General features: G+C 42.5%; 1 protein-coding gene across 4 annotated transcripts in view; it reads left to right on the forward strand.

Annotated features, from left to right (window-relative positions):
- Positions 1-27,348, forward strand: part of NCKAP5L (NCK associated protein 5 like) — a 610,993-nt gene that overhangs the window by 338,937 nt on the left and 244,708 nt on the right. For all 4 annotated transcript variants that reach the window (XM_044083803.1, XM_044083806.1, XM_044083804.1 and 1 more), the window contains 2 exons: positions 12,509-12,640; positions 19,623-19,691. In XM_044083803.1, the coding sequence (XP_043939738.1) occupies positions 12,509-12,640; positions 19,623-19,691 (201 nt within the window). The remainder of the gene's footprint in view (positions 1-12,508; positions 12,641-19,622; positions 19,692-27,348) is intronic.

The raw sequence follows: 27,348 nt of genomic DNA on the forward strand, positions 1-27,348 counted from the left end.
ATCCAAAATCCTTGTCTTAACATGGTCAGATAAATTCTGATCCCTCAGCCAGGCGTGCCTGCGAAGAACTGACCCAGTGGCAGCCACCCTAGACGAGGCCTGTACAGCATCAAAACCACATTGTAAAGAATGCTTACCCACCTGTTCAGAGACATGTACCAAATCTTGTAATTCTTTACACTCAATGCCTTCCGGCCAGAGCATCTACCTTAGACTTCAATTGAGAAAGAAGATAGTTTTGATATTTCAACATGTGAAACTGGCAATTCAAAGCCCTCATAGCTAAGGTGGCAGAAGTATAGACTTTCTTTCCCCATCTATCCAAAGCTCTGGCCTCTTTATCTGGAGGAACCGGATTTTTTACAACAGAGGCCTTGACACCCTTAGGTCCCTGACTAACAGTTTCTGGGTCCGCCCAAGGACTCTTATAAAGATATTTATGAGCCTCAGGCACCCTGTAATACCTATCTGGTTTAACAGGAGCAGGAGGCAAAGAATCAGGATTAAGTGAAGCCTCTGCAAACACATCTTCCACAACATCCAGAACAGGTGGTATAGCCAAAGGCCTATGCTGGGGTAAAAGCAAAAATTCCCTAAGCCTTTTCCTGGAATCAGAGAAGTCCTGACCTTCCCACTTAAAATGTTCCCTCATGGAATGAAGAGTCTCTGAAAAGAAAAATCCTCTGGAGGAGAAGCAGAAGGAGTCGAATCATCTGCCTCAGAATCAGAATAAGGAGAGTACTCCTGCAAGTCTTCAGCCGAAGACTCTGAAACATCCAAGCCTGCTCAAAACTCCCCAACTCTGGTTCCACCCTAGGCCTCTTATCTGGAGGGGGCAAAGAACCTCTAATCAAAGTAATTAAATCTTCTGCCATTTTAAGCATGTGCTTCTTGGGCACAGATCCTGATGAACTAGGAGTGACACCAACAGAAGCTAAACCTGGCCTGCCTCTGGGAGAAGCCTTGGAAACAGAAGGAGAGGGCCTAACCACCCTAGGAAGGGAGGGGAGTACAGTAACCTGAGAAGCCCCTTCAGCCTGACCTGCCTCCTGAGAGGCCATATCCTGCAACATCAAGGTCTCCCCCTGGGACTCCAGAGAAGCCTCCGGCGGAACCACCGGTTCCACTGACGCTGCTAAAGAACCGGCGTCCGGTACGGACGACTCTTCTTGCCTGGGTTTAGCTGCTTTGTCCTTGCGCTTCTTCGAAGAAGCAGGCGTCGGAGCATCCGACGGCATATTATAATTGCACCGCTTCCCGAAGACCAACCTGGCACAATCTAACCTTCGCTTAATAGTGCGCTTATTGAACCTAGCACAAAAGCGACACCCAACAACGTCGTGCTCAGGCCCCAAACAAGGAATACACAAAGTATGATAATCCCTATGCGGTATCTGCTTCCCACAAGAAATACAGTTATTCACTTTTTCTGACATCCGGTAAACCACTGAGGCAAGAAAAAACTAAAATATTCCCCAACGGGGTACTTAGCCAACTTTGACTCGGTCTGAAACTCCGAAAAATTTCAGAACGCCGAATGGCACTTGCAACGCTGCTTCTGCATCGGACCATGCGGCAAAAAAGACTGAGGATATGACGTCGGTCATGCGCATTTGTACCCTGACGTCCTGATGTCAGTCTTAAGCGCCTTGACCGACGTCAGCCTAATACTTTGATCGGACTACCCAAGTGTAAGGACTGCAGCAATGTGAGATGAAGAACATCCACAATACTCTCAATGTAAGGAAGCAGAGAGACAGGATCACAGACCTCTGTGATGTTGTAAGCTTAAGAGAATACAGAGTGCAGTGTAGAACAAGCAGGCTTGGCTATAAAACAAAACCGTAGTATTCCTCCATCAGGCCGTTTTGGATAATAATAATAAATTAGAAAAAATACAAACTATTTAGGATGATGCAAGGATGATATTAATGAAGAGAAGATAACCATATAATAAAAAAGCATTATGTTGTGTAGATGCTCTTTACGTAAGAAATAAACAGACTTTAGTAAAGCAAAGTTAAGAAAAGGCTAATGCTTTCTTTATCCAGTGCAGCAGTTTAGAAAGGTTAGGGTGGATTTTCTGTCACTGCTACTTGGCTTTTACTTAGAATGTGTTTCCTTTCCCATTAGGTTTCCTTCTGTGATGTAGTTACAGACTGCCAAACTGGGGGGGCATAAGAAAGCGTGGGTGTGTCTTTGGTAAAGGAAGCATTTATTTTTTTGTTAAGTTAATTTTCATGATGCAAGGTGTTAGACATTTATTGAAGTATCCACTGTTGTAGTCCTGACTTCTTGGGATATCCTGCCCTTCAGGTAGTCCACTTCTGACCAGTCTTTCAGAGCTTTATCTGCACCCAGTGCTTCATCCAAAGTCCACCCATCCAGGCACGAGTATATTGATGGTGTTAAGGATGTGTCAGTTGATGCCATCTTCAGATTTTTTGCTGGGTAGTTTGTCCTGCAGTGCATGCTTTTCACAGGATATGCCATCCGTTGGTTAGCCTTCTTGAAAGAAGCAGATAAATAATCCATAGGGGTTATTACTTATCTTTCTTCACTATTTGATTAGTCGTAACTTAGCTAATGTCTGATATTGACTGTTATTGTAACATAGAGAAAATTGTTGTAAATGTCAACAACTGTGTGCTGTGTGGAAAGCACACAGTAAATATCTAATTTTGCCTCTGCCCTGCAGCACAATGTGAATTCTGTCTACACTGTGCATCTCTCCCCCCAAGGACATTCTGTTATTGACAGAAATCTCAATAAGAGTTCATTTCCAAAAAATGGGTGCATGGCTGGTTTTGTACTGCCATGACATTGAATAAGGCATCTGGGAGTCTACCTTCAAAGAAAAATATTCAGACAAAAGGGAGAAGGATCATGAAACTAAGGGCATGACCAATGGCCCAGGCTTCTCCTGAGTCCTATGAACTTGTGCAAGGTGAGGCACTTTGCGGCTCTTGACAAAGGGGTCATTTTTCACTGAGTACTCTGGTATGACTGCTTCACAGGCACCCATACTTTTGGGTTCTATTATGCCCTTTCAGACCAGTGTAACTGAGGTTCCTCCATCAGCCAAAGGCCTTTTGGCATCAGAGACATTAAATAGTGATTCGGAAGTGGAATGCAGGACTCCCAGGATTTTTGTTTGTGAGGAGGTTCCTAGAGACCGGATTGATGTCTTGGTCCCCTGTCCATGACACAATGCTTCTATGGTAGTGGTTTCCAGACATTGTGAAGCACAATGTAGCTAAAATTAAACAGGTGCAGCCTAGCTTGCCTCAGTAGGCTAGGTGGTGCATCTGCCCAATCATCCTCTCTGGCTTTTTCAGATTATTTAGTCCAGCTGCCTGAAAATTTTCCATTGTCAACGTAAATTGTAGTTTCATTGCTATTTTCTTACTTGTTTTGTTGTTGGCATTGTATAATAATGTCATTTTGTTTGCCAGCTGGCCCAGGTTGTACCCAAAATGAATCTGTTGACCAGTGCACTTAGCCAATTAACAAACGTATAGGTAAATACAATAAATAAATGTACTCTTTTCCTGTCATACCCTTGATTCCAATGGTACTGATCAAAGTGGAGGAGGAAAAAACAAAAATTATTCTCATAGCTCCTTTTTGGCCAAGACAACACTGGTTCCCTATCCTGAGCAACCTTGCAAGAGAAAAGCACAATGTGTTGTCTCAGCAAGTCGACCTATTGACACAAACTGTGGGTTCCTGTTGTACCCCAACCTAGCCACACTAAGACTGACAGTGTGGTTGATCTTACCCTGATATGAAACAGGAACAAATACCCAGAGGACATGCTAAATGTTACGAAGGAAGCTAGGAGACCCAACACAAGAAAATCTTACCTAGGAATGTGGTCAGGATTCTCTTTCTGATGTCATTTGAGGAACCTTGACACTAGAAAGGCTACAGTGACATTGATTATGGCTTACTTGTCAGATCTTTACAGATCAGGTTTAACTTGTACGTCCATAAAAGTACATGCTTCTGCTATCTCAGCCTGTCTGCCCATGGACCTTCCTTTGTATTTTAGACTTTCAGGTAAGCAATTCCTCAAGAGTCATTCATCTTAAACCACCAAAGAAGAAGCAGATTGCTCTATTATGGGGTCAAAGCTGTTTCCTAGTGAAACTAATCTTGCCTTCATTTGAACATGGTGGCAATTATCTCAGCTAGGCAAATCTCAGAATTCCAAGCCTTGATGTGCAAAGACCTATTCCTGATATTCTACCAGGATAGAAGGACTCTTGAGTACTAGTCTGTCTTTTATACCTAAAGTGGCTTCTGAGCTGACACTTAACTAGACAGTATAGCCACCATTCTTTATTTCTAAGCCTCAAATTTCATTGAAAAAAACGTCATTCCTTAGATATGCATAGACAGCTGATAGTCTGTTTGCACTAAACCGAGGATTATTGGAATTCTGATCAGCTATTTGTCTCATTTGCAAAAGGAAAAGATGGCTGGCCTGAAAACAGGCAGGTTATTTCCAAATGGCTAACACATTGTATCTCTTTTTGTTGCTAGAACCATGGGAAACAAGTTCCAGGTCACATTAAAGCACATTCCACTAGAGTCAGGGCTGCCACCACTGTCTTACTTAGGGAGGATCACCATCCTAGCTTTCTATGAAGCAACTACCTGGTCATCTGTGTATACCTTCTCAAAGATCTGTATTACAATTTGGAGGTTTCATCCAGTGCCAGGACAGCATTTGCATCTGCTATCCCTATAGGGTCTTTTGGGAGGACTTAGGCCAGTTTTGGATGTTCTAACTGGTTTACTGCATTCTGGTTCTGGGGACTGTCCAGTTGAGTTATGGCTGGGACAATAAAGATCTGAAGATGGGATTAGACATTGCACCATTTGTCCCACTGATGTGCTCATGCCTGGATGGAACATAGGATCATAGGAGGTTACTAGGCTAATGGCCCTGGGGCCCTTACAAGCTTAGCCAAGAGTTTATCCCCAGAAAGAAACCTCAGTCAGCACCTGTCACCCCTGTCAATGAGGGGCACAAGTGGAAACCCTGGGACAAATTTGTGGTTTCCCATCTACTCATCAAGGTTGCGCTTGAAGAGGGTCAGCGAGGTGCTCTGTTTGACATGTATGGGAAGTCTATTCCAGAGACAGGGCAGCCTCTAGGAGACAAACCTGTTTCTCCAGCAGGTTTTGTTGATGTTGCATATTAGATTCAGGCCTTTAGAGCAGGTAATGCGTGAGGAGTTAGACTTACAGATATAGGCTCATAGGTTCATAGGTAGGTACTAGGCTGTCAGCCCAAGGGCTTACATAAGCCTAGCCAACAAGGTTCCCTGGCTTACGCAACCCAAGAAAGTTATTTTCCTGTGCCACTGTCGAGCAGAGACACAGAAGTGATCCCCAGGGTGTATTTCCTATTTCCCATCCACTCATCAAGATTTTTCTTAGAGTGCTAATGAAGAACTTTGCTTGACATAGATGGGTAGCCTGTTCCAGAGTATGGGAAGTCTCTAGGACAGGAATCTATCCCTCCAGCATGTCCTGTTTATTGTGGTGACAAGGTTTAGGTCCCAAAGTTTAGGTAGCTTGGAGGGATTGGGATTTCTTTAGGTGTAGCATGTCCAACAGCTCTGGGTTTGACATAGCTTTATATGTTAGGCAGAGATCACCTCAGAGTAGGCGATATGCTATGGAGTAAAGCTGGAGCTTTTTGAGGCGGTCAGTGTAGGGCATTTGTTTGAGGCCAGTAATCCACTTTGTGAGGTACTTCTGTGGCCTTTCCAGCTGCTGCAGATGTCTTGTGTGGTACATTCCAAAAGGGGCGTTGTACTCTATAATGGGTCTAATGAGTGTCGAGTAGAGGGGAACAATGACCTCTTTTTTCCTGGATGAGAACCCTTTTATGATGATGTGTGCCACGTAGGACTTCCTAACTACTGTGGCGATGTGACTATCAAAGGAGAGACTACTGTCCACCTGGGTCCCAAGGTCTCTTATCACACATTCGGTGTTAAGTAGATTGCTGCCTATGTGGTAGTTCATGGGTGCAGAGTTTTTGCCAAAGGGGATAACACTGCACATTTTGGCAGTGAACTTGAGGCCATGGCTCTGACGCCAGGCATCTGTCTCAGCGAGGTCCTTCTGTAGGATGTCCACATCATTTGGGGACTTGACTATGGCTCCTAGTTTGCAGTCATCTGTGAACTTCATTAGCCAGAGACCTTCTGTGTTAGCCTGTACTTCAGAGAAGTAGATACCAAACAGGAGAGGTCCCAGGACGGAACCCTGTGGTACTCCACTTGTCACGGCATTGAGGTCAGATTTGGAGTCTGCAACTTTTACAGTGTGGGTTCTGTCAGTGAGTCAGTTGGCAACCCATCTTGTGACATAGGGATTTATACCTAGTTTAGTGAGTTTAGCTATAATTCCAGAATGGAAGATGGTGTTGAAAGCCTTGGCGAGGTCAAGATAGGCTGTGTGAACCACCTTACCCTCATCTAAGGCTTTGGTGACTGCCTCAAAGAAGTCGATCGGGTTCAGAAGGCATGATCTGCCTTTCACAAAGCCGAACTGGGTGGGATACAGAGTTTGAAGGTTACCAATGTCTTTGTTTATGAGTTCCATGATGATACGTTCCATGGCCTTGCAGACCAGGCTCATCAGGCTAATAGGTCGATAGTTCCTGGGATCAGTGGTGGCTCCCCCTTTGTGGAGTGGGATAACTGTTGCTGTGCACCATTCAGTGGGCACAAAGCCTGATGCGAGGCTATTATTGAACATGGTGCTTAAGTGGAGAGCCAGTTCGTTCTGAAGTTTGTGTAAAACGCAGCCTGGGATGTTGTCCAGTCCCATGGATGCTGTGTTTTTGGCTTTAGAGAGTGCAGCTTTTACCTGCATAGTTGTGATTACAGGGACTCTGCATTCTTCCTGTTTAGATATGGGCTCTTTAGGGGGTGAGAGGGGGGTAAAGTTAGCACTGAACCTATCTGCCAGGATGTTGGCAATATCAGTTGGTTCTGTAATTTTCATGCCTTTGTGCTGTAACTCAGAGCAGATCTGGGTGTTGCCATCTAGATTCTTGACATAGCTATAGAATGCTTTGTGGTTGTCCTTAGAATTAGTGGTGATTTTGTTTTAGTAGCTAGCTTTGGAGGATCTTATAAGGGATCTCAGCTTCTTACTGAGGCTGACCAGGGAACTCCTCCACTCATGGGATTTTACTCTTTTGCAACAGTTTCTTCCTTCTGTTGTACAGTTTGTTTGTGGCAGGGGATCACCAGATTGGCTTCCTTTTTTTGGAGGATGGCGTCTTGGTTCTGTTTGGGATAGCATGATCCATGCAGTTGTGTAAGTGCTTATAGAGTGCATTTGTATAGGATTCAACAGTTGTAACTGTATTGTCCATCTGCATGGGTGTCATGAAGTTCACCACTTCTGTCTTAAGAAGCATGAAGTTGGCTTTGGAGAAATTTTTTACCGTGGTTTCCTTAATGGGGGGTGGGGGCAGGATGTGGATATCAAGGGTGATTAGCTTATGGTTGGATCGGACCAACGAGGAGTTGACTTCAGGTGTGGACCACCGGTCACTCATGTTGGTAATGACTAGGTCTAGGATATTGTTGCCCCTGGTGGGGGTGTGGATAAGTTGATCCAGGGCATTGGAGTTTATGAATTCCAGAAAACGTTGAGCTAAGGAGTTGGTACACGAGTAGTTTTCCCAGTTAATGGTGGGGTAGTTGAAGTCGCCCATTGTTAGGGTGTTTGGTTGAACCCTAATATTTTCCAGTACATCAAGAAAAGAGGAGTGGGAATCCTGGGGCATGGTGGGAGATCTTTAGCAAGCTACAATTTGGATTGCAGTTTTGCCCAGAGTTAGTTGCACTTGGATAACCTCGGATGCATTATGCTGAGCAACTCGCCTGGAGGTGTGGATATCCTTAATGAATATGGGCACACCTACACCTTTGCTGTTTCGGTCCAGGTTACATGGCCGAAAAGTGTGGAATGAGTTATAGCCTGGTAGTGTAGGGGTGCTCTCTGGAGCCTTGAGCCAGGTCTCAGTCACTGCACAGATATCGATGTTTTCCATTTTAAGGAGTGCCTCGAGTGAGTGCATTTTGAGATTTAGACGTCTGGCATTGAGTAGCATCACCCTCAGTTTTTGCTTGCCTGTTCCTGTTACAGTGGTGAATTTGTTATTTGAACCTTGCCTAAAAAAGGCACTATAGGGGCAGCAAGAGCCTTAGCCAGTATCCGGAATCCCATGGGTGACAGGTGCAGGCCATCTGTGGCAAAGCATCGTGGTCTGTCGACCATGTCATCCCAAGCAGACAGATACTGGATCCCCTTAGAATGACACCAGAAGCTTAGCCAATTGTTGAAGTCAATCATTTTGTCCTTGTACTGCGGTATCATTCTGGGTGATGGCAGAATGCTATTCAGGGCTAGGGTCATACCTGCCTGGGCTACAAGATCGTAGAGCTCTTCCATGTCTCTTTTCATGTAGTCCAGGGAGGTACATCTCAGGTCATTCACACCAACATGGACAATGACAGAGTCATATTTGTATTTGCTGTGGAGTGACCTGAGTGCGTGGGTTATGTGGCGGATCCTGGCACCTAATAGGCAGCTGACAGTAACCTTCTCCTTGTTTAGCTAGGTGAGTGGGACATCAGTGTGCCTGACTATAGAGTCACCTATGACTAGTGTGTTGGGTACGTTGTTTTGCCTTATTGGCTGTGGTTGAGTGGCACACTGAGTCTGTGGGCTATGTGTCATTTGGGTTGTGTTGGGGGATGGAGGTTGCTTGCATTTCTGCTTTGGAGGTCTCTGTTGCTTAGACAGATTATTATTGAGAGCCTCGGCAAATGTTTTTGTGTTACTATGTGTGGATTTTGGTGATGTAGATTTAGTGAGACTATGTGATGAGTGTGGTGTGGTGCAAGTGTTGACCTTCTCTTCTTGACTGTCAAGTTTAGTCTTGGTTGGAGAGAGCTTTACCTCCAGTTTGGCTAGATAAGTGCATCTCTCACAGGTTGTAGTGCTGGGTGGTAGGAGGAGAGGGTTGTCTGTGTACATGAAGCAATTTCTACATTGCCTCAAGATGCCCAGATTCATGAGATAGACAGGAGAGAACACTGGGAGCTGACCCTTGGACATGCCTGAATAAAAAAACATTTTCCTCTAGATAAGTGAGGAAAGTGAGTACAACAGCTGTTTTTCTCTAAGCAAGTGAGAAAAGTAAGTACAAAAACTGTTTTCCTCTAGGTAATGAGGAAGGTTGAATGCTATAGTAATTAGTAGCTTATTTAGTGCTTACAAGTTCTGAACAAGTGCTGAGCATGAATAAGCAAATTTAAGTGCTAAAACTAAGAATCTGTATCTGCACTAGATGAGTTACAGGACAGAAACAAGTGCAAATGCAGGCTTTCGAATCAGAAAGTTGAGAGAGATGGAAGAGATTGCCCAAACAGCCAGTAACTACAATTTCTGAGCCAGAACCACTCCTTATGTGGTAGACAGGTTACCTAGTGCTTACCACTCCCACTGATATGGAGCATCTCTAGTAGGGCAGGGTCTGAGATTGCCTTGTAGGCGAGACACAGATCACCCCTGAGCAATCTGTACAATACCAAATAGAGTGATAATGATTTGAGTCTGTCTGCATAGGTTTTGGAGGCCATGGATTCTCTTTGTGAGGTATTTCAGTGGCCTTTCCAGTTGGTGCAGATGTTTGGAGAGGTACATACCAAATGGAGCATTATACACAATTATTGGTCTAATGAGGGAGGAATATAGAGAGGTAATAACCTGCTTTTTTTTTTGGATGCAATCCCTTTTCTTATGAAATGAACCAAGTAAAAGGCTTTTCTGACCACTGCCTCTACATGATGGTCAAGTGAGAGGTTGTTAACCTGAGTGCCTAGGTCTCTCACCACAGGTTGTGTGCTTAGGGGGTTGGCTTTGATGTGGTAATCAGTAGGGGCCATGTTTTTGCTGAATGGTATGATGATACATTTTTTTGTGTGTAGCTTGAGGCCATGACCTTGGCACCAGTCATTAGTTGCTGTAGACCCTCTTGCAGTATGTTAACATAATTTGGGGAGTCAGTGACAGCACCCAGCTTACAGTCATCCGCAAACTTGGTCAGTCACATGCCTTTTGTCTTTGCCTGGACCTCTGAGAAGTAGATGCCAAACAGTAGGGGTCCCAGGACAGATCCCTGGGGAACTCCATTAATGACAGGTCTGCTATGAGAGGTGGAGGCACCTGTTTTGACTTTGAGGGTCCTGTTGGTGAGCCAGTTGGCCACCCACCTGTTGAGACAGGGATTTACACCATGTTGTGTTAGCTTTTCGATGATGCCCAAGTGGGGGATTGTGTCAAAGGCCTTGGCCAAGTCAAGGTAAGCTGTATGCACTGACTTTCCCACATCCAGGGCCTTGGTGACAGTCTCAAAGAAGTCAACCAGGTTCAACAGGCAAGGTCTGCCCTTGACAAATCCGAACTGGGTGGGGTCAAGTGCTTGGAGATTGCCTATGTCCTTGTTTATGAGATTCATAATAATACGCTCTATGGCTTTACAGATCAGACTTGTCAAGCTAATGGGATGACTTTGACCAAATTATTGGGGGTGGGTGTAACTCAGGAAGATGGCTTGCTATGGGCTACATGCAGGGCAGGCTGTCCCAAAAAGTGAGGACCACAACAGTGAAACTACTCAAACATGTGCATTTATTTGTAGTAAGTTCCCAGCACAACAGTACTATTTCACCGTTGATGATGGTGAACTTTTAGAAAGGTCTAGCATTTTGTGTCTGTAATCTGATATGTTCAAAATGAGCTTTTGAATTGCAAATTGCAGTCAAAAGAAGTACTTCAAAAGCACGCTGTTCGTGATAAAATTTCAGAATATGTATGTGTGTGTGTGTGCATGCTCCTTTTCACATGGTATGCTGTAGATTCACATGCTGCATGCAGCTGTAGGTTTAGTGCCGCAGGCTACAGAGCAATAAAAGATAAGGCATATTAACCTAAATTCCATACTACAGACTTTTTCTTTATATAATTTGTTCTTGCAATACATGAGAAACTGCTGCTTGTTAATAGTGCTATAACTTTACCAAGGTTTAAAATTTATAGCTGGAAATTTGAAAAGATCCTATTCAAGCATGAATTGCATTTCAGATTTTGTTTTTGCACCATCAAAACCTTTGATGACAGTTCATTGCAACAACAGCATGTGTTGTGTGGAAAGGCAAAGCAGTAACTGATGGGCACGTTTAATGGAGCACTGTTTATTGCTGTAGAAGTTTATTATAGTGCATAGGGCCAATACATTTTAGGAAGACTGAAAATGGATGAGTGCTCCTTTAGAACAAGGGAAAATTCCTTGGGGTTCACACAGAGGGTGTCTAAAGAAAGGAATAAACTGCTGGCAATAATTAAATATAGTCAGATATTCAGAAAGAGACTTGAAGACTGTAAAGGGGGTAATAAATTCACAAAATAAAGGAAGCATTAAAGGCCCATGGCTGTGTGACTGAGTATTGTGTTGTATTTTATTCTACTGCATTGCATTAGAAGCCATACAAGCTGTCAGGCAGTGCAGGATGGATTGAAGACCCAGCTGTAACCCCTGGAACAAGTCATCTGTTTCTTGTTTCCAAACAGTTGAAGCAAATGCACTACAGGCAGAATTCCTTTAAGCATCTTTCCCTCTTGTTACCAATGCAGACTTCTCTTTTGCTTGGCTGTGCACTGACTTGGCACATTTAATTTTTAGTATTTCCAGTAACCAAGTACTTTGATTTGTGTTGTTTTGATTTGCCATTTCCTTTCTTTCTGTAGACTTTTTTTTCATTTGAAGTAATGCATGGTTTCATAATAGGCTTGAACGTTCTCATTTGTTTTTGTTGTCTTTTGTCCCAGAAGGTTAGGAGTCACTTTTTGTTGCATGCTGGTTCACTGTAGAGACAAGAAGATAGTTTTTCAACAGAAACTGCCCAGTCAAAGCAATGAATGCTGACTTAAGCAAGAATCAAACCTATTAAAAAGAGGCCTGATGTGACTATTTTACATGGAAGTACATGTACGGATTCGGCCCCTTCTAGGGAAAGAAGAGAAGAAAATTAAATGTTAAGTGGATGGGCATCCAGCTATATAACAAACGCAACTCAGTTTGTGCATTACTATTTGTGATGACCTGTGTTAGACTGTATATTGTTTACTGGCATCAAATCATTTTCTGCTTGCTATTCTTTGTAAAGATGGTATCTAGTAAAACAAAAGGCAGCACTACATGCTTACATGTATTTACATAATTTGTCAATAGACATTTGTTTAAGTTAGATGTCACATGTGGGCTTGTTCTTGCTGTTTTGTTTCTAAAAGGGCATTACAACTCTAACCCAGTGTTTGCATTTGCATACACCGTCTTATTGTGTTGTATATGAAAACTGTTTTTTGTTTTTTATTATTAATCCTTTGCTGGACCTATGTGCAGAGTGTCATGTCTGAGGCAGCAGAAGAGGAGAGTGGATGTAGTGGCACATATGAGCCAGAAGAGGGCAGCAGTATATCACAAGATGACTCTGATATTTGTCGGGATCTCATGGAACGGCTTCGAGAGCTGGAGGTAAGGATTAGGACAGATTTGCCAGTGGTGGGAAAGCAGAATGTTATATGGGATAATTTTCTCTTTAAAGCAGTCACATTCTTTTTGTTGCATTCTGTAACCTTCCATTTTTAAGACATTCTTGCAACATTGCAAACTGGCCTTTTTGTATGAAGGTTATTAGAATGCAAAACTATAAAGCTTGTTTATGTAGATTAGTACAGCTGGGTAGCAGAATGCATTAAAAGTGCATAAATTCCAGTTTTCTAACACCCTTTTGAGCTTCCTCTTTCTTTTAGAAGTCATGTTTCACTTGACTTAGCTGCCTTGATTGTGAGAAGACCTAAAGGGCTAGTCCTTTTTAAGTGCAATATGACACGTTTGTTAAAGAGCATCTGTCTTGATGAGCAAAGTGCTACCTCCCAGAATGGTGAAATCTGTACTTACCTCCCAGAATGGTGAAATCTGTACTTACCTCCCAGAATGGTGCAATCTGTGCACTGTGTACCTAAGGAGAGATAGGGCAAGGTTTTATTCTTGAAGAGAAGTCAAAAGATTGTTAAATGGCATTCCAGCATTGCAAACAGCACCTCCGTAGCTCCTAGTGACAGGAAAGACAGAGCCACGATGAATCCAAACATCTAAGTGAGAGATGCAAGGAATGAAAATGAACATGGGCATGATTTGTTTAATTAGGAGTTTTGGAATGGTGTAGGCCTCCAGCCTTTTTGCACAATTCCTCTTACCATGTGCTAAACTAAGGTGTCTAAGTGATTCAGGATCGTTTCCTGCAAAGTGTACTACAATTAAGTTATAATCAAAGCATGATACACATCATGTACTATTGTTAGTGTCAGATGCTTGTCCATGACAGTTTATATTTAATTTCTTTACTAGGCAAGAGCACATATGACTGACCAGCTATAGACTCAGCCCAGTTAAGTCAAACTGTATAACAGAAGTTAGTCTATTAGAGGAGAAATTAGGATATCATAAACCACAAGCAAGTTGGGTTTGCCCATAAACTTGGTCTGCCTGATGGTTGAGCAAGTGGGAAGGTCTAAGTAGCAAATGGACAACTCCCTTTCTCAGCAAGGAGAGGCCAATGGATGCTCTGTGAATGCCTGACCTTTAAACAGGAGTACAGACCCTGGCCCAGTGGATCAGCTACAGTAAACAGTGTTAGGAAATATGTAAGGTGCATTTATTTACACATGATGTCAGGAAGCATGGGCAGATAGTTGCATGCAGCTGTAATGTCACTGCACTAAAGAGATGCAGGGTACAAGGAATGGTGAATTGATTCACACAGTACAATCCTACATCTTGAAGCCTGGCACCTTGGAATGGGGACTTAGCAGGTGTTTTCTTGTGTCATTCTCTGCACAGATCGTAGCTAACAAAAGTGCTACAGACGTTTGCGAAGACTTGGTTTGGTACCTTCTTGAGTGAATGGGGAGCCATCAGCACAGAACATGAAGAAGATAAGCTAGTTAAAATATAAATATTATTTGGAAGCTTCTTGGCAGAGTCCAAATATGTAACTTTCTGAATTTGTTTTAATTTATTCTGGTGATACAGGCATTAACCAGTTTTCATTTTCCTCTTTTATTTTTCATTAACGCAGTTTACATCCCACAGAGGGCTTAAACTTTATCGGACGGCCATGGTGGTGCAGCGGTTATCGTTGTCGCCTCACAGCAAGAGGTTCCTTGGTTCAATCCTTGGCTGGGGTGCCTTCTGTGTGGAGTCTGCATGTCCTCCCTGTGGTTGTGTGGGTTTCTTCCGGGTGCTCCGGTTTCCTCCCACATCCCAAAGACATGCTGTAGGTGGATTGGACACTCTAAATTGGCCCTAGGTGTGAGTGCATGTGTATGCGTGCCTTCTGTGGAAGGTTGGGAGCCGGGCTGGCAACTCAACACTGTAAAACTCCACTGTCAATCATGAGCGGACAGGTGATCCGCTGTGGTGACCCCTAATCGGGAAAAGCCGAAAGAAGAAGAAGAAAGGGCTTAAACTTTATGAAACCAGATACATGTACACCTTGTAAAGATCTTAAAATTAGGATGTTATCTGTGATGATATCTATGTAGATTAATGGACTGTATTCCAAATCTGTGCTGTCACACATAGCTACATTTAACTTCCTTGCTGTAAAAGAGGTTTACCAAATTATGCACCCTTGAGTGTTATATTATTTGGATGAAGTAGTCTGCTGACAGGATGGTTTTGCTGCTACAATACAAAAAGAAAATTGGATGCTTCATTCACTTGCTTCTTGCTATATTAAACAAACTCCCCCACTGAAATCTCCTATCAGTTGAACTGTAGTATCACTAGCTAAAAAAACAAAAAAAAAACTCATTTACAAATCAAGTGGAAAGTTCCATCTGAAAAAGCCATGTTGTTCCCAGTGTTGAATGGACTGCATTTATACACACAAACAGCACGTGTACATATGCAAGTACAAATGATTGTGCACATGCATGCACATGCGCACATACTCGCACACAAACACACACAAGTGCAAGCATTGAAACGCATGCATGTGCACATATGCATACATGCGCAGACAGATGCAGAAATCAAGGAATGGGAAAAACGACATTATCAAAATGCAGTTAACATTGGTATGTCCAATTTCATTGAATTATGTTTTCTTTTCTCTCATTTGGGGTGATGTGTACAACCTCAGTGTCAAACAAGATATAAAGATGAAAGATTTTTAGGAGCTTGATTAATGCATGTTCTAAATCAAGCCATTAAATTATTTTACCTTTATGCAGACATACTAACATTTAAAAGATATGCTTTGCTGAATCTGTATAGACTTGAATAGAACACAGCCCCATGTAGGAACTGATTTACAAAGTTGCAGCAGGAGTCTTGAAGGTGCTGCTTTGTTTTAAAAAGAAGAAAAGCATGATGTGTCTGTGAGGGTAGCTACCCTTAAATGTAACTGGCAGCTGGGTGGCAGCTGCCTGTACTGACCATTATACATTTCTCATTCCCAGATGTTTTTACACCTTGACCATCTGTAAATCCACTTCTGATAGCTTGCAAATTACCCCAAACCCCATCCCCGACACACACAAACTCTGAAATACATAAATTTGCTCATCTTTAATACTTAATTCTTGCTGCCACCCTATCTGACTGGAATGCAGGCTTTGCCAGCTCTTATTAAACCATCTCTTTCCCATTCTGTGACTCTGGCTCTTTCATCAATTTTGTTGTCATCGTCTAGCAGACAATCTTATTCTTTACCTCTTACATTATATCAAATACAAATATGCTAAACTGGAGTAGTCCTGATACCAAGTTATGCATACCCTAATGGTTGTTGGTTTCCCAATGGGAAACTCCACCTTTATTGCTACGTTTTATAGTCTGTAAATCAGTCAGTTCCCTGTCCAGTTTAATGATTTTGGTTCCACACCCAAACCCTAACTATGTGTACCCCTGAGATAAAAAAGAGAAACAAAGCCACCTACAATTTTTCATCTTCTCTCCAGCCCTTATCACTTTGTGCATTGTTATTACTGTAGCTATGCTGCCTTCCTTCAAAACTACCATATAGTCCAAGAAAAATAAAAAAGATACTGCTTAGTCAAGCAGAGGATAATGGGAATTTATAGAGAATTATGTTTAATTCATGATGATTTTTTATGTGCTGTATTTGGCCCACCAGTCTCACTGACATCCATCTGCCATTGATATATTCATTCCTTCTGTTTCCTGGAATCTGTGTACATCAAGCATGGGAAGTGAGAGCTGAGGATCATGAAACATCATCATGATGGAGTCAGGAGATTTTCCTTCTGCTCCTAACTCCCAGTTGTCTGGAGGGTGTGGTGCAACACCTGCTGTATGGAGGGCATGGTGCAACATCTGCTGTCTGGTGGGCATGGTGCAACACCTGCTGTATGGAGGGCATGGTGCAACACCTGCTGTATGGAGGGCATGGTGCAACACCTGCTGTATGGAGGGCATGGTGCAACACCTGCTGTATGGAGGGCATGGTGCAACATCTGCTGTATGGAGGGCATGGTGCAACATCTACTATCTGGTGGGCATGGTGCAACATCTGTTGTCTGGAGGGCATGGTGCAACATCTACTATCTGGTGGGCATGGTGCAACATCTGCTGTCTGGTGGGCATGGTGCAATGCCTGTTGTCTGGAGGGCATGGTGCAACATCTGCTGTCTGGTGGGCATGGTGCAACATCTGCTGTCTGGTGGGCATGGTGCAATGCCTGTTGTCTGGAGGGCATGGTGCAACATCTGCTGTCTGGTGGGCATGGTGCAATGCCTGTTGTCTGGAGGGCATGGTGCAACATCTGCTGTCTGGTGGGCATGGTGCAATGCCTGTTGTCTGGAGGGCATGGTGCAACATCTGCTGTCTGGTGGGCATGGTGCAATGCCTGTTGTCTGGAGGGCATGGTGCAACATCTGCTGTCTGGTGGGCATGGTGCAATGCCTGTTGTCTGGTGGGCATGGTGCAACATCTGCTGTCTGGTGGGCATGGTGCAATGCCTGTTGTCTGGAGGGCATGGTGCAACACCTGCTGTATGGTGGGCATGGTGCAACATCTACTATCTGGTGGGCATGGTGCAACACTTGCTACTCTAGGCTTCTTCACTAGTGTACTCTTCCACACACTCACTATGCCTGTTTAGACAGAGCTTGTACCTGCACTTCATGCCTTTCAGTTGCCTTGTAAATGCCTGTGGTCTGACTCACAGGTATTACTTCTGCTGTTGGATATATCCAGCCCCCTTCCTTGGAATGGGCAAGCCAGCATTGGCTACTCACGTCTATTACTCCTTTTCCAGCTCCACTACCACACAACACTAACTGAATCCAGGTCATCTGAGCCTTATGGTCCATCCATTCACCTGATGAGTCGCAGCCAACTGCTATACGAACCCCATGAACCACCAGCACTATCCAAGGAGTTTACTTGGCAGAGGAAAAGGAAGTAGGGTTCTAGGCCTTTTTTTCTGTATCACATGCATATGTATGTACACCTGTGGACAGTTTAGAGGTTGTCAGTCTGGCTGCCAAATTTCTTTAGAATGTAGGAGGAAACCAGAGCACTTGGAGAAACCCAAGGTGAACGCAGCACTGAAGGCACCCCAGCCGAGAAGCAAACTAGAGACATTTTTGCTGAGACATAGCAACGTTTCCCAAAAGAGCTTTATTCTTATTTGGCAAAGAACTGCCTAGTTTAGTGGAATTTTTTTTTTAACTCTCACTATCCCAAACTTCTGGTGTTCCTCCAGCACCATACTGATCCATTTGTTCCTCCTTCATGGTGGGAACCATCTCATTCATTCTTCAGTCAGGGCAAAAACAATATGGCCCGGTAATTCTCTGACTAAAGTGAGATGCCAGCATGCCCTTTGTTCTCCTTTGGAGACAAGAGTTAGACACCACAGAGACCATCATTTGTGTGAGAAGGCCCTTCCCTCCCACTGCACATGAGCTGATACACACCGAATGTTACCCAGACTGCCAGATGTGGAGCTGAGATTCTGATACGAGAACTAAATAGTTCTAATCTCTGTGGAGGTATCTCCTGCAGTTGAGTCTACATGTTGAATATAATTAATTCAAACCACATTTCACTGAATGAACCTTTCTGAATGTACTGTTTCCATTAAGGGAGATAGAAATGGAGAAAACAGAAAAATAACAAGCTCTTAGGTACTCACAAACTTCCGCATACACACACATCCTGCTTACTAATATAGTCATCTCTAAGCTCACAAAAACTTGAAGATTTTGTGTGGTGTAGCAATAGCAAACTACAGAGGTCAGTGTGGAAAGCTCCCACTGCAGTGAACAATGCTGTTTGAAAAAATCAGATTCACATAACTGACTTTATAACATCCTCTGCCATTTCATGTACATCTTCAGAGACAGAAGTACTAGAACATCATAATGCCAAACTGTTACTCCAAAACTGTTTCCTGCGCTAGGTTAATTGTTGTGCCTATGAATTTGTTGTTATTTATTATGTGTTTATTTTATTTAACTTCATTCAAGGTAAAACCACGAGGAGACAGGGTGCACTGCTTATGTGACTTGCTCAGAATTATACAATCTGCTATTAAAAACTGATGGAATAAAACTCAAGATTTTATTCCATGTACAAAACTGAAGCAGAAAAGCCTAAAAAATCATCTTAAAGCCAAAGTGATGAAAAAAAGACTTGTTATAAACTATTTGTGTCTTTCTGCCATTTTACCTGAGGTTTTTATGACCTTGAAGTTAGACTATTTATGAAGTGGCTATGTAAGAATGCATAGGGGATCGACCCCTGTGTAGAAATGCAAAAAAGTTGTAACATTACTTAATTTGTTTCTCATTTTAGTTTTACCCATAATTGCCATTTCTTGCCTGTGAGTTTGTTGAATGTCAAATTGAAAAAAAAAAATGCCATACTGTAAGTATGTAAATATTCGCTCCTATTTTGCTCTATTACCCTACTGGAATTTAAAATGGTATTTCATTGTTTTTGTTTCCGGACTTTGTCAGTTTACTCTTTTCTGTTTCATTATTTTTAAGGATAAAACTTGTTACCGGCTTATAGTCTTAGCTCAGTGTGGTAAACAGCTAGACTGTTTTTTTTTTTTTTTTGTAAAAGTATAGACTATTCCTGATTTAACTTATCTTGGCTATCCTTGCATACTGATTCTGACATTTCAGGCTCCATTAGAAATAGAAACAATGAAAAATATAAGATTTTAAATTCTGATGCTTGTAATTGTTTTATTAGGAGTGGAAATGTGGCACATGAAAGACTCATTTTTCTTGGCACTTGCTTTACTTTGGAAAATAATATTTTATTCAGCCCTACAAATGTTAAAACATCTGATCCTGATGTAGCAGGGTCATCGCCTTGTAACACATGCTGAGCATGTAACACTGGAAATGAAATACAGAAATGGAGACCAAAGTGTAGTTAATGCTTTTCCTTTCATCTCCGTGAATTCTAGGCAGAAAACTCCGCTTTGGCTCTGGCCAATGAAAACCAGCGGGAAGCATACGAACGCTGCTTAGATGAGGCAAGTTGGCATTCTGCCATACTTCAATTACATTATTTTTCCTAGTTTCTAGATTTGACTGCTGCAGACTGAGTAGGACAAAACTAGAAGGTTAACCTCAGTGGTCGACATTTGTTATGCATAAACGTTATACAAATATTCAACATATAGTGTGCCATTCACTGTCATTTAACATATTACTTTTGTTCCTAGTAGTGATATTGGCTGTATGCTGCCTGCTTGCAAGGCTGTTACTGGTACTAAAGTTATTCAAGTTTTTTTTGTCTTTTTGTTAACCAGGTAATTGACAGCACAGTGGTTAGTACTAGTGCCTCAGAGAGCTTAATTCTCCAGTTAGCTTACTGCTGCTTACTTATGTTCGCTGAGGTGTTTCATGCCAGCTGTGGGAAGCTCTGCATACTTAAGATTCTTAAGCTCCCCGGTAGTACATCCATGTGCATTTCTTTGCACACTATACACAGAGACCCTGTACTTCCTGTAGCTGCAGAGAGAACTCATGTTATCAAATAGTCATTCAGCACTGCGCACCATGTACATTACATATGTAGCTTCCACCACATATCAGCTTAGGTACCCGGACTATAGCCAGTGTCAGCCTATGTACCCTGACTATAGCCAGTGAGGCACCCCACACCCTAATACACAGTGTACAAAATCTGCAGTGTGGGCATTCCCAACACAGCCACCTGATACATGATCCAAATTTACCCTCATCCCTCTCTTTGGGCAGCTTAATCTTGTCTGCTATGTATTCTTGACATCCCCCATCGTACACAAAAAAACACACACAGTTGGAAAGAAAAACAATAAAGCAATCATGTATCCTTGCAGTACATAGTCATTACTGAATTAATAAATATGTGGTTATAATGTAATATATAGCTGAAAGGTGAAGATACCTTAATGACAATGAAATAAAGCAAAAGATACTAAGTTTTAGTCCATGAATATCCTGTTGAATCATTGAAGTACCTTGAAAGGAAAAAAAATCTAAATATTCTTGTGATGCCTGCTGTCCTGCAATATAGTAACACATTATCATCATGCACTAAACTTAAAATAAAAAACAATTTGTTAACACTCAATAAAGTTTTGTAACTTTATAACACAAAACAACCCCATACAGATTCAGTTTTTTAGTCCCACAATAAAGTTTTAGAAACATCCCATTGTCCCCATAGGCCCTGTCACAACTGTTTTATCCCTGCCTATGTTGGATACCTTAATTAAAGTTAAAAACGGATATCTGACCATCTCTGCAGCTTGTCTGTCTTGTATTCATCTGCTCCAATACCACCAATATGTGGCACCCCTGCATTAACAATCTGTACCCCAAACTTCTGCATGAAACCCCCATTATTTTCTTCAGTTGTCAAAATCATATACATGTTCCAACACTTTTTACAAATCAACAAAACATGTATCCCCGATGGAAGTAAACCTTGAAAAGACCTGGGCACACCAACTTTTAAATTCTTAGCCTGTCATTTGCAGATGCCCTATACAACACGAGTATGACATTCACAAGTCTAAAGAAAAAAATAACTTTCAAAAAAAGTCTCCTTTTATGTCTTTTTCTACAAATTTCAAGTCTGAACATTCAGTAAGCAGGCCTTATTCTTTTGTACGATCAAAGTAAGAAAATTGTATTTGCATGGTCACAGAATATTTTCTCTATTTCATTGCTTCTGTTGGACACTTTGTCCATTAACTCCTCCAGGTTACCATTGTCCGTAGTGATGCCACCTTAAGAACTTCAGTATAATGTGTTATATGTTGTACCACCAATGTGGTGTTGAGCGATAAATGCCTTATGGCCCAGCTGACCTAGGCTGAATTAATGGCTCAGATGTCTGAGGTGCTGGCACTGTAGGGTGGGATTGTTCATCCTTGGGGTGAGGAAATACACTCGGGCAAACCTCCCAGGGATGTGCAGAGGGGTGTTGTCTGAGGATAGCAGGACTATTGGCTAAGTGTTAGAGCACCCCATTCTATGCCCATCGCAGGATGTCATGAGTGCCTGAGGGACAGGGATGTAGATCTTAACTAAAAATGCTCCCAGATGTTGCCCAAGGATCCTCAGTCTCCTTATCTGCCCTAGGAGTGGGGTGGGGGTAGCCAGGGAAGACAAAGGCAGGTCTAGAAGACCTGGTGGACAAGGTGAGGATATGGGGCAAACTGATGGTCAGCTGCATAAGCCAAAAAAATTTGATACACCTCAACTTTCTTTAATACCAGATGATTCCTTTCTCACCCCACCATGGAGTTGTCTGATGCTTCCAGGATTTTTGCAGTCCTTGACCACGTAATTTATGTTTTTTTTTTTTTTTAAGTTTGTCATTGACATCATCACATACATCAAGTTAGTCATCACTTCAGTCCTAATTTGTTAACTCCTGCAAACAAAAACTTTGATTTGTAGTCAAATTACTACAACTATTTATCGTAGCCACCAGAGAAGATGCTATTCATTATGAAGCACCACCTTCCTGTATTTTAGTTTTGTTCTAAGCTTTCTAATCTGATTGTATCTGTTACCTGCTAAGTATTTATTTAGGCAAGGAACATTTCAATGAGCATATTATTACAAATGTAATCGTAAATCTTTAATAACTTAGTAAATTATTAATGTGACAGAGAGCCTGACTCCGTAGTGAACAGGGATGGAGCCTTGACTGAGACCCATGTGATTAGGGTTCATTTGGCCAACCTGGCACTGACAAAGCAAGGCAGGAAGGGAGAAGAGTAAAGGGTCTTGACTTACTAACCTCTGCTGGGAGTGGGTGGGACTGGGGATGTATGCACTTTGGGGCATACTGGGATGGTGCGATTTCTGTGATGGAGGCCAGTGAAATACCTTACATGCTTTAGGGTCATGGGGGGGGGGGGGGGTTGTTGCTGACAATGTCACTCACAAAAGTTAGGAATGACCTTTGTGTTGGCCCATTGCTTGCATGGTCAAGCATGAGCAGGACCTTATGGCAGGAAATAAAACACTGCTTGGTAGCAGTGTGATGCTACTTTAAGGTGTCCTGATCCACTGACCAGCCCAAAACATGGGTCAGAGTTAGTCTGCGTGAGCCTAGGTAGGTTTGATAGACCTAGTGGATAAGGAGAGGCCCTTGTGGGTAGCTGATGGTCAGCTGTATTGAGCCAAAAACACATACAAAAGGTTATTAATGGGCAGAAAACAGCTAAAGAGTCATTATTTATCATTTAAGTGGGTTGGTCCATGGACCCTTTTCATCCATAACTTAGGCCATAAGGCCACATGTCCAAGGTTAAATATAAATATATGTATATACAGAAAAGTACCAATCAACCAACATGTTTAGGGGCGATGGAGAAATAAATGGAGTATGCAAAGAAAAGTCATGCAGACCCAGGGAGAACATATAAACTCCAGGCCCCAGAAAGAGACTCAAGGTCAGGATTGAACACTGGGCCCTAGAACAGTGAGGCTAAGATTTTAATTTACCAGTGAGACACTCTGCTTAAGTTTTAAAATGTTATTCTTTCAGCAGCTGTGTAAAGGCCATTGGAGTAGGGTTTCAAAGGTAACTGAATGGTTAAATGATGTGCTAAAAACTAGTTAAGCATTCAAGAGAAGGTGGTGGGGCTTGTACACAGACCCACTACATGTAACCGAGTTATGCTTTGTTAGACTACATTTTTATCAGAATCATGGTTTAATATGGACAGAATGTGGGGAATGTTAATTCTGAGGGAGTGCAGGCAGAATTTTTAGAAAGCTTTTTGTTACAAATTTCAGAATCAGTGTAATACAGTAAGAATGAAAATAGAAAATCTAATGCAGATATGTGGGTAATGACTGCTACAACTGCTGAACTGTGTTTAGCAAAAGTACTGCTGTAAGGCATGGACAATGCAAGTAGCATGTGGTATTGCTGTATTTAAGGATATCTCTGTTACATTTTGTGTTAACTGAGTATGACTAGAGGGACAAAGATGATTTACAGAGAATATCCAAGAGAAAAGCTCCCGAGGCGGTTACTGATAGCATCACAGGACTTTCCTGTCATGTGTTGCAGTTACAGAATGTTGTATTAAAGAAGGAACATTAACATTGTATTCAGCACCATGCAAACTATTTATACGGACTTTCTTAATTGCAGAGAGAGTAATTACAGAAGTCTAGTTACCAGACTGTACCATATTTATCAGATTTATGCCTGCTGGATGGTTATCATTTTTTGCAAAATCATCATAGAAGAACAGACACAACAGTCATCAAATCACATAAATCATTTGGCACAGCACAGGAGATTAATATTGAAACACGCTCAGCTGCTGTAGGAAATAGCTAGAAAAGTATCTGTAAGCAAATAAAAGCCAGAGTACCACAGTACAAACCACTGGGAAATGGCTCCAAGGTAGAGTGTGTATAAGTGACCTGCGTGACTTAAGAAGGATCCCAGCTTCTTTGGGAGTACTAAGAGAAAGGTGGACAGAATGATACAGAGTCAGCAGGTGTAACACCTGTAGAGTCGTTTGTCATCAAACATTCCAAGGAGAAGAGGGGTGAAAGGGTGTTTCAGCTGGACCATCCTGTGAAATGCAGGAGGAAACGTCTACCTCACGGGAAACAAATCCACTAGTTCATATAGTCGTAAGGATATGAAGCATGTTCTTATCAGCAGAGTGGTGGTAAAATGGAAAAAATGCAACAGAAAAGGAATCTTCCTTAAAACAGCTGATGATGATGTCAAGAAAATGTTAAATAGAAACGATGGTGGTGCTGAAGAAAGGTAAAGTGGGTGGGGTGGTCATGAGAATTTTTTTTAGGGGGCAGACACCTTTCCAGATCCACATGTAGGAAGTAGCACAGTCAGTATAACAGTGCACTGTACAATTTCTGTTGGATTGTAGTGTTTGTATCAAATATTTTTTGGGGGTTTTACAGTGTAACTAATCTGGAATCTCCTCTAGAGGCCTCTGCCACTCCCTTTAACTTTTGCCACCTCCTAAACATAAGACTTATCTACCAATCTGCTACTGGTCTGGAGAAAGTGATGTGGCCATCCCTGTAAGCTAGTGAACAGCTGTAAACTATATCTGCTTAACACTACGACCATGGGTGTCAGCATGCAGTAATTCCAACTCTGAGGATCATATGCATATTTCCTAATACAGATCCCTAAGGTTGTCCATGCTGTTCACTTTACTTTGTTTATGGCTAGCCAGCCTATGCTGCCCCCCCCCCCCAAGTATTAGTAAATTACCAGGGCTCTATGCTACCCCCTCCAAGTATCAGTAAAGCACCAGGTGCTCTCCGCCCCTCTCACAGGACAGAGATGATCCTGGGTTGTGTCTGGGATGTTAATGATGCTTTGGTTGCAAAATCTGTGCACTAGTAAGCCATCAGTAAAATTGTAATGGACGAGTCTGCTACTTTCTATAAATATTAGTATTGTAAAGTAACCACAAGGGATTTAAGAGTGGGTAGCACTAAGTACAATACATCCATAGGGTAATTACTGGGAGCATTAGCATGCAAGATGGAAACTGTAACACAAAACATCCCATCCAGCAGGTAGGATTCAACCATCTTGCAGCTGCCTCTGAACTGGTAGGATTCAAACACCTCACAGCTTTCTGATACAGTTCAGCAAAAGGTTATTTCACATTAGGCCATAAAAATAGTTTCTGTGGACTACATGGTTAATAAAGATATCCACCACTGGGTCCTGTAATTGTTATCACAGTGATTCTCTGTGAAGGGTACCTTGGCTGTAGGATACCTGTTACTGGATTCTGACTCGGGCATGGCTCTTCTAGTCACTTGAAAACATTGTCTGTGCATTTTTGAGTGATTACATCATATAATCTACACATTTTGTGACAGCTTGCTGACATAGCCCTCCTGCCCTACTGCTGTATGGCATAAGTCTGTTTTCCATACACAACTTTTCTAGTCCTCCACAGACAGCCTACTCTGGGTTTACATCACAGCCTTCCCAGTCAGGTTCTTTGGTCAGTGTGTAACTTTTTAGTGCCATCTGCCACATTCATATGATGCATGCTTTCCCACTGTGTATGGTCTTCAGTAGAGCTGATGCCATCCTGTCATGCAGTACTGACTTCTTTAATGTTCCCAACAAAGACTACAGGCAAGACTACAAGACATTAATTTCACTCTCGACCACAGAACTACCAGACCCAGCAACTCTTGCTCCTTGTCGGCACCTTTCTTTGGGGTTGTAATGTTAAGCCAAGTGATTACTGCACTTTAGTACTCCAGTTAACAGTTTTGTTGTTTAACATTCTGTTGATTTTTACAGCATTACTGCAAAGTGTCTTAATAGAATAAGCCATAGCAAAAGTAGCCTAGTTCACAAGTTTGTCAGTAGTTTGCTGCGTGGTATATATAATTTTCCTGCAGATGAAATAGATACTGTCAGTGGAACATTATTTGATTCAAGAGTCATAAACAAAAGAGTTTGTGTCTGTATATGTGTGTGAGCGTGTTTGTGCATGTGCATGTTTGTGTATGCATGCACAAGCGTATCTGTTCATGCAAGCACATGTGTGTGTGTGTCTGCCTGCCTGTGTGTGTGTGTGTGTGTCCATCCATGTGTTTGTGTATGCATGCACAAGCATGTCCATTCATGCATGTGTGTGTGTGTGTGTGTGTGTGTGTGTGTGTGTGTGTGTGTGTGTGTGTGTGTGTGTGTGTGTGTGTGAGTGTGTGTGTGTACATTTGTGTGTGCGTCTGTGTATGCGTGCTTGTGTGTGTGCTTGTGTGTGGATGTGTGTGTCAGTGTGTGTATGCCTTGCCTGCCTGTGTGTGTGTGTGTGTGTGTGTTAGTGTGTCCGTCCATGTGTTTGTGTGTGCATGCACAAGCATGTCCATTCATGTGTGTGTGTGTGTGTGTGTGTGTGTGTGTGTGTGTGTGTGTGTGTGTGTGTGTGTGTGTGTGTGTGTGGGTGTGGATGTGGATGTGTGTGTGTCAGTGTGTGTCTGCCTTGTTTGCCTGCCTGTGTGTGTGTGTGTGTGTGTGTGTGTGTGTGTGTGTGTGTGTGTGTGTGTCTGTGTATGTATGCTTGTGTGTGTGTGTATCAGTGTGTCTGCCTTGCCTGCCTGTGTGTTTGTGTGTGCATGCACGAGCAAGTCCGTTTGTGTGTGTGTGTGTGTGTGTGTGTGTGTGTGTGTGTGTGTGTGTGTGTGTGCGTACACATTTGTATGTGTGTCTGTGTATGCGTGCTTATGTTTGTGGATGTGGGTGTGTCATTGTGTGTCTGCCTTGCCTGCCTGCGTGTGTGTGTGTGTGTGTGTGTGTGTGTGTGTGTGTGTGTGTGTGTGTCTGTAGGATGATAGGAAGTACATAATTCCCCTGTAGTGCGAGCTGTTATAGAAGTTGATAATAAGACAGGGAAGAATACTGTAGTACTTCCAAAGGGATGAGCAAGTAAGATGTCACTGTTATAATCCGTTATAAAAAGATGCTGGAAGGCTCAGTTTTTGTTTCTATGACAGCCACAAATCCATCGGTGCTGAGGAGTCCAATGTGGTAGTCTGTTGTATGTGATGAAGGCCCCATAAGTCAGTCCCAATGATGGATAGAGTAATGGCAGGTAATATTACCACCACATATGGTAAATGTTACAGATGTAGTGGTGATATTAAAGTTTTACT

The sequence above is a fragment of the Protopterus annectens genome, chromosome 9.part0 (genome assembly GCF_019279795.1).
Source record: "Protopterus annectens isolate FY-2018-M chromosome 9.part0, PAN1.0, whole genome shotgun sequence".
NCBI lineage: Eukaryota > Metazoa > Chordata > Ceratodontiformes > Protopteridae > Protopterus > Protopterus annectens.